The following is a 10,314-nucleotide window of genomic DNA, read 5'->3' as shown; positions in this document are numbered from 1 at the left end:
TCTACCCGTCTGTCTGTCTACCCGTCTGTCTCTCTACCCGTCTGTCTCTGCAGTACCTGCACAGGTTCCAGTAGACCCACCTGTCTGTCTCTCTACCTGTCTGTCTCTCTACCCGTCTGTCTCTCTACCTGTCTGTCTCTGCAGTACCTGCACAGGTTCTGGTGGACTCACCTGTCTGTCTCTCTACCTGTCTGTCTCTCTACCCGTCTGTCTGTCTACCCGTCTGTCTCTCTACCTGTCTGTCTCTGCAGTACCTGCACAGGTTCTGGTGGACTCACCTGTCTGTCTCTCTACCTGTCTGTCTCTCTACCTGTCTGTCTCTGCAGTACCTGCACAGGTTCTGGTGGACTCACCTGTCTGTCTCTCTACCTGTCTGTCTCTGCAGTACCTGCACAGCTTCTGGTAGACTCACCTGTCTGTCTCTCTACCCGTCTGTCTCTCTACCCGTCTGTCTCTGCAGTACCTGCACAGGTTCCGGTGGACTCACCTGTCTGTCTCTCTACCCGTCTGTCTCTCTACCCGTCTGTCTCTCTACCCGTCTGTCTCTGCAGTACCTGCACAGGTTCCAGTGGACTCACCTGTCTGTCTCTCTACCTGTCTGTCTCTCTACCTGTCTGTCTCTGCAGTACCTGCACAGGTTCCGGTGGACTCACCTGTCTGTCTCTCTACCTGTCTGTCTCTGCAGTACCTGCACAGGTTCTGGTGGACTCACCTGTCTGTCTCTCTACCTGTCTGTCTCTGCAGTACCTGCACAGGTTCCAGTGGACTCACCTGTCTGTCTCTCTACCTGTCTGTCTCTCTACCTGTCTGTCTCTCTACCCGTCTGTCTCTGCAGTACCTGCACAGGTTCCGGTGGACTCACCTGTGTGTCTCTCTACCTGTCTGTCTCTCTACCTGTGTGTCTCTCTACCTGTCTGTCTCTGCAGTACCTGCACAGGTTCCGGTGGACTCACCTGTCTGTCTCTCTACCTGTCTGTCTCTGCAGTACCTGCACAGGTTCCGGTGGACTCACCTGTCTGTCTCTCTACCTGTCTGTCTCTGCAGTACCTGCACAGGTTCCAGTGGACTCACCTGAGCGAGCGGCTGGCCTATGAGCAGACGGTCCTGCAGCAGCGACTCAGGACAGAAGTGTCTCAGGCGAAGAGAGAAACCAACTTCTACCTGAACAACGTGGACAAGAGTGCTCACATGGACAAAGTGAGGAGGAAGAGACAGAGAGACGGAGAACAGGTAAACCACAAACTACACACTGACTCACCTGAATCTACCTGCAGCTTCTGTAGAGGCGGAGTCACAGCGACGCCTGTTCTAAAACTTTATTTGTGGTCGTCAGGTGGACGACAGGACGTGGGACTTCACTCAGCGTCAGACGGAGGACGAGATCCAGATGAGGAAGAAGAAGAAGAGAGACTCTATTTCCCAGAAGCACCTGGACAAGGCCCGCCTTATACAGCAGAAGAGCCAATCAAACGTCTCGCTGCTGGCCAAGATTTTCAACTCCAGCAAATCAGAGTGACAGCAGGGAGACACCTGATTGGACAAGACTATTCTCACAGAAAGCGGATTGTAATGAACTGGCGCTGACGCCCGCCTTCACCGACCAACCACAGAGCAGTCTGAGCAGAGGGGCGGAGCCGTCTGAGTCATTCAGGTGTTTGGTTTCCTTTTATCTGGTTAGCGTCTTCGTTCAGGCTGCCGACCTAAATCTGGCTTTAGACTTTAGAAAGTCTGGACGGGAGAGAAAACACATGAAATGCACATCTGAGACACATTCAGAGGCGATTTGAATCCAGTCGTTTCTACAGGTGCGTCTTCTGCCTCGCTCGCAGTCTTCAGAGCAGAAGTCCTCCCTCGATCGTTTGGATGGCGAGGAGACGGATCCCCCGTTTCTGCAGTTGGTGACGCCGCAGCAGCCCGTGCAGAGCGGCCGGTGAAGTCTGGACACACAAAGCTGATCTGATCCAAACAGGCCTCACCGATCCTCCTCATCACTCACCTGTACAGGCGGCCAGCCCGTCATCACATCACCGGTTTATCTCTCTGTGTTAAATGTTGTAAATAAATCTTCGCTCAGGTGACAGAGGTCATGACTCCAGGTGTTTTTTATTGATTTATGGGATGTTTTTCCCCACGCTTTCCTCCTGGTCTCTCTACCTGTCTATCATATGAAGTGATGCTTTGTCAGGTCTGTCAGCAGGACAGCAGCTTCTAAAATGTTTCTTTTCTGAATGGAGTTTGGTTCGATCTGTGCTATGCTACGCTAACCTGTTCACAGTAAAGTACAACGACGGCTGGAATAAACAGTTACAGACACACATTTTCTCACCAGGTAGTTCAACCTCCTCGCTTCCTTTTCTCCCACTAATGTCCAGCTTTGTCCGGTTATATATAAATATGAAGTAGCAGTCCAGCAGAGCTAACGACGCTAACAACAACAGTGGAACCAGATGTGCACAGAAGCTGCTGAGAAGCTCCAGTGAAGATAAATCAAGTGTAAAAAGCTAGTTTAATAAAAGCAGTTAACTCCTGCGAGTAAACGGCGTAGCTGTCAGAGCAGAATCCAGACCGACTACAGAGTTTTATCCCGGCTCCGTCCTCGACTTCTCCTTTTTGATAGGCTATTGCGACTCAGCGTCGTGTGTCGTGCATCGACTTTGTCTGTAAAGTCACACGACAGAATGACGTTTAATATTTAAATGTTTAGAACACGCACTCATTTATCAGGAGCATTTCCTGCATTTAGAGGATGTTTAGTAAATGATTTCTACATCAGCTGCTTTTATTAGATTTTAATGTGTATTTTTTCAGTTCCCCTATGTTGCGTTTAAACTTTTTTATATTTCCCTGTTGCTTTTATGTTTTATGTAAAACACTTTGAATTACCTTGCTGTTGAAATGTGCTGTAAAAATAAACTTGCCCTGCACATCTTCCTGCCCCAATTTAAAATCTCTCTTTATTCTTTCTATCTTTGGCTTGTGTCCACGTGGCGTCGACGTGCACGTGAAAACTACATTAAGAGGACTGTGGTTAGGTTATAAAACATTAGAGTTACGAGCTGCCGACTCGTGACTAGTGTTGTAGTCCAGACCGAGACCGAGACAAGACCAAGACCAGTTCCCCACATTACATGACACAGAATGAAATGTGGAACGAGATCAGAGGTTTCAGAGATTTCAGATCAAACTGATCTGAAAGATCCACATACAAACACTGAATTCACCGGTCGTTACCGGCACATGTTTAATTAGGGTCACTGGTTGCATTTGAAGCAAGAAGTTTTCCATCCAATCAAAGTTAAGATGTTAACAAATAAATCAGACGATGCAAAAGCAATTTATTGATATTCCCAAAGTTCTGGACTTGAAATAAAATCCAAACAAATGCAACCATCAAAAGGGGTCTTAAGACCGGTCTTGAGACCAAGGCCCAATCCCAACGTCCCCCCTCACAGACTCACAGACTTTGAGGCCCCTACTGTCAAATCGTCAAGTGCACGAGGGCCCTCTCGCGGACATTTTGAGCCCTTTTTAGATCCTTTTCGTAAGTCCGCATTTCTGCAGACTTTGCCTGAGGGAATTGCCCACAGTTCATAGCGGTATGACGTGACACACGGGGGTTGCCGGGGGAAGCGAGAGAAACATCACTGCAAATCCGCGTTAAGAAAACAGTAAACAAACAAGCTGATGGTAACGTTTCTTAACTGAAGATGGAACATGAAGTCAGAGGAAGCAGCCACCTCATTACACACTATTTATTTTAGCTTGTGCTTAATGAGGCTGTTCGACCAACAACAGGGTTTTAATGATTAGTGACATGAAGCTCTCCTCCACTCTGCAGGGCGAGAAAGTTCAGGCGAAAGCATCAAATAAAAAGTGTTTCAGGTAACGTGATAAAGAGCTGTCCCGTTCCTTTTTGAGCCCTTCCAGGTGACGTTAGTAAAGTCTGAGGGTTCAGGGCTCAGGGGGGACATTGGGATTGGGCCCAAGACTGGTCTCGAGTAGGGAGAACGGCTGGGGGGGGGGGGGGTAGGACCAGCTGAGGAGCACTTGAATGCAGCATTATGACGCGTTCTAGGCAACTCGGAACTACAATGAGGTTGGAGTTTGGAGAAAAAACATGGACCCGACTGCACGAGAAGCAGCTGAATGACGCCACACAACTGCAGAGGGTCCAGGTCTGTGCAGAAATTTCAACTGGGAAATCCTGACTTCGCGTGAGCGCACAGACTGACGCTTCGGCTGAACTCGGGACAAAGAAGTTTCTCTGTCTCTACCGGCCTCTTCCTCGTGGCTGCTGCTGAAGTTAGAACCATGAAACCAACGTGTAAAACACAACAAACACAAAGTGTAAAGTGGTCTTCGGAACGTAAACCTGGGTGATGGTCTGATTGAGTTTCAGTACTTGTATGTGGGGATGCAGACTAGAGACACAGCGTCCCCGCACACGCCACGACTCCAAACAAATAATCACATAAAATGAGAACATCAGAAAATCCTTCACAAACAAAGAGAATCAGTCCGAGTCTGAAACCGTCGTTAGCTGATGTGTTCATGATCCAGATGTAAACACTGGACCAGATTCAGTCTGGATTCTACCGGTCTGTCTGTTTCCTCTCTCCCTGGTACTCGGACCTCTCCAGCCCGTCCAGGACTCTGGTGTACTCCAGGTGAGCCTGGTAGAACCTGCTGCTGTACTTCAGGCTGGATCTGATGTAGTTCAGGTATTCTGGAGCTCCGGGACAGACCACATTATCAGCCAGGACCACCGAGCCCCGAGCCAGCAGACCGCAGTCCTACAGGGAGGGAGGTGGGGTCAGAGGTCAGAACATAGAGCGGGTTCAGAGGTCAGGGGGGTTAAAGGTCAGGGGTCGTTACCTCCAGCAGCCTGATGTCTGGCAGGTAGTGGTCCTTCCAGTGGTCCAGGAAGACAAAGTCAAACGTCTGGATTCCAAACATGTCGGCCATCTTGGGAATCAGGTCAGCTGACTCACCTTCCAGCACGCACACCTGACGGAGTGACGTCAGCGATCGGTTATCAGATCAATAAACGTTCAATAGCTGCTTCAATCCAAACTGATTCAGTCCTGTTTGTGTCTCCCGACCCGCGTCCTCTAACGCGCCCTGCCAACATGCACAGCTCAGCTTGAGAGCTCGGCGTTCACAGTTCTCATTCATTTGCACGTGTGTTTGCTGCAGTCATGGAATTCTGACCGCCCTGTAAATTAAGACATCTCCTCGAAAGCTCTTTCTCCAGCCTGTCCTCGCCTGAAAGACCGAGGTTTGAGTCCCGCTTCACAGGAAGTGTTTGAAGCGGAGCAGCACGATATGTCGTTTCAGCATCGTAATGCTCCCGTGGAAGCTCACACTGTAAACGGTAAAACATAAACTAAAAGGCAAAGAAAAGTATTAAATTAAAATAATACAAACTCGTATCAAACAGTAAAACTTGTTCTGCATGTAAATTGATGTAGAAACATTTTGCCAGTGTCATTAAGTAGCTGGTTACAGTAAAGAATCTCTGAGAGTCGTCTTCTCTATCCAAACATTATTCAGGAAAATGTTAAAAACGCCCAGAACTGTGAGAACATCTGGAAACGTAGCCTCCGACTCCTGCTGACTGTTTATCACTTGTTTTTAATAAAATGGCCGTCCTTTTCATCAACACCGAGCGCACCGCCGAGGGTTTAAACTCGAAACTTGAGTTTGTCACGGTCAGCCATGTTTATTGTTTGTACATTTGGCGTCGCGCCCCTGCAACGCTCTGAGGTCGGAACAAACCACAGTAACATTTAAGAAGTGCAAGAAGGCTGCAACAAACTGCTTTCACCCCCTGGTATGAACGTGGAGAGCTCAGCAGCTGGAGCGAGTTCCAAACCAACGATCTGTCAGTATTTTGTCGTATCTTCAAGAATATCTTGAGTTATTGTGATGAGATGTGAAGCGATTTTCAAGGTGGTCGTTTGAATGTCAGAATAATTTATGGACTATGTACGAATCAGTTCAAATGATTCAAACTCTCACCACATGTTCGTGCTTTCTTTGTCTTACCGGATGCAGCGACTCGTGCGCGACTCGTGCGCGACACGGCCGCGTGCGACGCATCGCTTTCACACGTGCCTGGTTTCAGCAAATTGCTCCAGTTGGTCTTTTGCGACCTGATGTCCCTTTTTTTCCAGCCGTTTTAATGTCCATAAAGGCTTTGCGTCTGGCCACAGCTGCAGCAGGGACTTACCGCTCTGCCTGCACTGTTGTAGGACTGATCAACAATGCAAGGTCGGTTTCTTCTTGATCAACGCGTGGCTACAGTACCGTCACATGCCGTGTCTCTGTGCTACAGGATGCTTTGACCTCTGACCTTGTCCTGCAGTCCCGCGTGCTGGATGACCTGTCGCGCCACATCAGCGTACTCCGGGTTCATCTCCACGCTAATCAGCTTTGTTTCTGGTGACAACAGCCTGGCGATGCGGACAGCAGAGTAGCCGCAGTACGTCCCCAACTCCAGCACTGTGGACGGGGAGGTTTCCATTACAACCGAGTCCAAGATGGCTCCTGGAAGACGAAGACGGAGAGAGACACGCGTTTAAAGCAACGCACGCAGCTATATCCACGTATATATATCAGTGTGTATTACTGCGTGTGTGTACCTTTCTCGTCTCCCACGTTCATCGCCCACTCTGTGTGTTTACAGAAGCAGTCGATGGCCGTGATGACGCTGTCCGGATCCCCTCTGACTGCATTTACACAGACGGCCCGCAGGAGGCGCTGGGAGACAGACGGGCAGCTATAAACACAGACTGTCGCTTTTTTCACGGCTCCGGTTCCAGAATGAAATTGTCCCCGATTCATTTAATCCATTGACTTTACCAAAAATCCTTATATAAAGAGTTTCTAAGCCGTGAACCAATCCAGCTAAGATCCGAATCGTGACCGTGAAACAAACGCACAGCCAAGTGCCGGTTCTACGGGTTCCCCACGAGTGTGACGGGGAAGAACCGCTGGATCAGATATGGAAGGTAACTTTACTCGTTTCCTTGATTCAGCTATATCCGCGTAGCTACCGTTATGCTAATATTACGTGATTAGTCAAAACGCAGCGTGTCAGAGAGGGAAATCATGGCTGCTCTGTGGTAAACGTGATGCGAACGATCGCACGGTTCAGTGCTAGCAGTAGCTAACGTGACAGCCGAGGGTTTTAAACATCCCCACGGTAACAGCGAGCTCCACCAATCCCAGGTGTCGCTGTTGCACTTTAAAGGTTCAGTGGCATCTAGTGGTGACGGTTGAGAATTGCAACCAGCGGCTCACGGTGCATTCAGGTGCTCCTCGGATGGTCCCGTTTCCGACTTCAGTGTGCGTTCATGTGCTCTTAAGCCTGAATGTGGAATCAACATGGACGCTGCTACAATGTGTTGGATTATCAGAGCGTTCCAACAACACGCAGACACCAACGATGTCTTATATCAATTTAATTTCTTTATTTTCTTTCTTTCCTTTATAGAGCACTTTTTAAAACCACCGTTACAAAGTTATAACATAAAAACATATATAAAACAATACAAGAAACAAAAGTCACTTCAAAATATACTTCAAATAAAACCAGGGAATGCTCTACGATACAAGTTTTAACAAGGGATTTAAAAGAGTTTACTGATTCAGCCGACCTAATTTCCTGGTATATAAAGGTACTAGTAGGTCAGCAATATAGCAGGGGGCGAGAGACCATGTAAAGCCTTAAATGTAATCAGTTAAATCTTGAAATCAATTCTAAAACATACTGGGAGCCAGTGTAACGAAGCCAAAACAGGAGTGATATGATCACGTTTCTTGGTTCTAGTTAAAAGCCTGGCAGTTGAATTCTGGACATACTGTAGCCGAACAATAGATTTTCGATTCAGGCGGGAAAAGAGACTGTTACAATAATCCAAACGTGAAGAAATGAAAGCGTGTGAAATGGTCTTTAAAAGTTTAAAAAGGTCGCTTTTTAGAAATGTTTCTAAGATGATAAAAACATGATTGCACCAGCTTTCAAACCAGACACCAAGATTCCTCGCCACTGATCCTATAAAGCTTTCTACATATCGTCCTCTTTGAATATCTTTATATAATATAGAAAGTTTTTATTTTTATTACAGTGTAAACCTTTAATGTTTGTATACTGTTCTGTAAGAGCAGGAGAAGCGTCGGTGGCCGACACACTCTCCATTTCTCCAAATTTCTCTTCTCTTCTACTATTCATAGTTTTCACGTGACGTCACATTCCAAGGAAAACGCTCCCTCGGAGGGCAAAAAAGACGTTATTTCCTGCTGTCCGCCAACCAATAAGCAAGTGATGCACTGTTACTTTGCATTTACTTGTTGCGGATGGCTGTCGTGCTCTCGGATTTACTAGGAGGAGACGAGCCGAAGTGTTAGGTGAGGGATTCCCCAGATGGGACGCAGTCGAGCGGCGGCAGGGGCCTGGCGGTTTTTAACATCAGAAATGCGGCAGCGGATGCTGTAACGTTAAATGGATCAGATATGGACAACACTTTCTTTTTCTTAAGTTTAAAGGTGATCCAAATAAAATCTGACTGCTTTTGCGGCGTCTCTACGGGGGGGGGGGCGGTGTTGGTCTGTTGTTTTGCCCTCCAGGTCACCTCACATGTCAATTATATCTCCATCTTCTTCTTGTACGCATTCAACGTAGTGAAAACTCTCTGTAGAGCTGTGTGTCCGTTTTGGGCTACTGTAGAAACATGGCGGCGCAACATGGCGGCGTCCCTGTGAGAGGAGTGTCTGTAGATAGAAATGTCTCATTGTAAGGTGATAAAAACACAACGGTTCATTATGTCAGGTCTTTACACACCTCTGGAAACTTAGTCATGGATCTTATGTTGCTGTCAATAGATCCTCAGAAATATTAGACACTGGACCTTTAAGGACTGAGGGTCTTAAAACAAGGTTAATATCACACAGACAGTATCTCACTCTCGTGGTGAATCTACTTCGGATGGTTGTGAAATTATAGGTCAAAATCAAAATCCCAGTTAGAGGCGGGCAGGCAGGCAGTCAGAGCTCACCTGCGGTCGCGTTGTTCCCCCCAGGAGGTCGAGCATCATCTCCAGCAGGACGTCGTGCCACAGCAGAGCCAGAGTGGAGTTACACTGAACCAGCCGGGGAATCAAACACCGACACAGAACATACAGAGCGACCAGCACCACCAACGCCGTGAGCAGAGACATGCTGAGAGAGAGAGACATAAGTATTAAAGGTAGTACTCGCAGCAGTATTACAGTATCAGTGGTATCAGTACCAGCTGCTGTGGTGACTTAGTTTCCTCTGCTCTCCTTTACGTCTCTGATTTAAACTGATAGTGAATCTGCAGTAGAGAGAAGTGCTGATCAGCGCGCTCTTTGTAATCCTGCTTCAGCCAATCATCTTCTTAATCCTACAGCTGTCAGTCCGTCTCTCTGCTCCTGATGGTTTAAAGACACCGAGTTCAGACTCGAGCGGCTGGGAGTCCAAACTTTGTCCAAACTCGGACGACCAAGCGGCTCAGCTTCAGCTCGCCTGTGTACTGTGACATCATCACCACTAAGAGAAACGCAGTAAAACATCCGTCTGTTATCAGATCTGTGATGTTTAATAAAGAACAGGCACCCTGCTCTGTTTGTTTTCATGTACTGATTAGTCTGTAAATGTGTTGTGATGTTTCTGGGCCTTTGTAACCCCCCGGCCAGGGCGCTGGGTCACGGTTTGTTCTGTGTCTCTGCCCGCATCCTGTTTTATTTTGAAGCTGTCTGTGTCTGGCTTTGTTTCCTGTTTACAACAATCAGCCATAACATTATGACCACCTGCTGGTCCTTGTCAAAGTTGCTCAAATCGTCCTCACGCATTTTTCCTGCTTCTAACACATCAGCTGTGAGGACACCGTGTTGACGATGACACCTGCTGCCTGATATTAAATATACCCCCGAAGAGTGTCTGCTGTTCAGTCCTACACCTGTATCCCTGCCAGGGCTCACCTGTTCTGACAGCAGGTCTGTCTGATGGAGCTGCCCACCCACAGGACTTTCATCATCCTGAAGTTATTAGGGCCCGAGCACGACCGTGCGAGGTCCCTATTGAATCTGCTCGGATTATATTTTTTTTTTTTTTTTTTTCTGCAAAGTAGGCCCAAATGACATGGCCTAAACATACTCGAAAACTCACCAAAATTTGCAAACATGTCAGAACCGGTGAAAAATTTCGTATTCTACAAGTTTCGCACATGGGCGTGGCAAAATGACTCGCTCACACAAAAGCTAAATTGTTAACTGTCAGGAAGGTATAACA

General features: G+C 47.6%; 2 protein-coding genes across 4 annotated transcripts in view; one reads left to right on the top strand and one right to left on the bottom strand.

Moving 5' to 3' along the window:
* abt1 (activator of basal transcription 1) overlaps window positions 1-2,083 on the top strand; it is a gene marked incomplete at its 5' end in the record, with an annotated part of 6,889 nt that extends 4,806 nt beyond the window's left edge. The window contains 2 exons of the mRNA XM_046057120.1: window positions 1,045-1,230; window positions 1,334-2,083. Of these exons, the coding sequence (XP_045913076.1) occupies window positions 1,045-1,230; window positions 1,334-1,516 (369 nt within the window). The remainder of the gene's footprint in view (window positions 1-1,044; window positions 1,231-1,333) is intronic.
* A 1,654-nt stretch (window positions 2,084-3,737) lies between these two features.
* The window catches only part of comta (catechol-O-methyltransferase a), a 7,901-nt gene continuing 1,324 nt past the window's right edge, over window positions 3,738-10,314 (bottom strand). For 2 of the 3 annotated variants that reach the window (XM_046056055.1, XM_046056056.1), the window contains 5 exons: window positions 9,060-9,222; window positions 6,645-6,762; window positions 6,356-6,549; window positions 4,876-5,007; window positions 3,738-4,793 (listed from right to left, as the gene is read on the bottom strand). In XM_046056055.1, coding sequence (XP_045912011.1) covers window positions 4,593-4,793; window positions 4,876-5,007; window positions 6,356-6,549; window positions 6,645-6,762; window positions 9,060-9,222 — 808 coding nt within the window. In that variant the 3' untranslated portion in view covers window positions 3,738-4,592. Of the gene's footprint in view, window positions 4,794-4,875; window positions 5,008-6,355; window positions 6,550-6,644; window positions 6,763-9,059; window positions 9,223-10,004; window positions 10,034-10,314 lie in introns of those variants that run through there. The other variant, XM_046056057.1, reaches the window with a different exon arrangement.

Source organism: Micropterus dolomieu, linkage group LG08, assembly GCF_021292245.1.
Source record: "Micropterus dolomieu isolate WLL.071019.BEF.003 ecotype Adirondacks linkage group LG08, ASM2129224v1, whole genome shotgun sequence".
Lineage (NCBI taxonomy): Eukaryota > Metazoa > Chordata > Actinopteri > Centrarchiformes > Centrarchidae > Micropterus > Micropterus dolomieu.
Note: the sequence above shows the minus strand (reverse complement) of the source record. Positions and strands in the feature narration are given on the sequence as shown.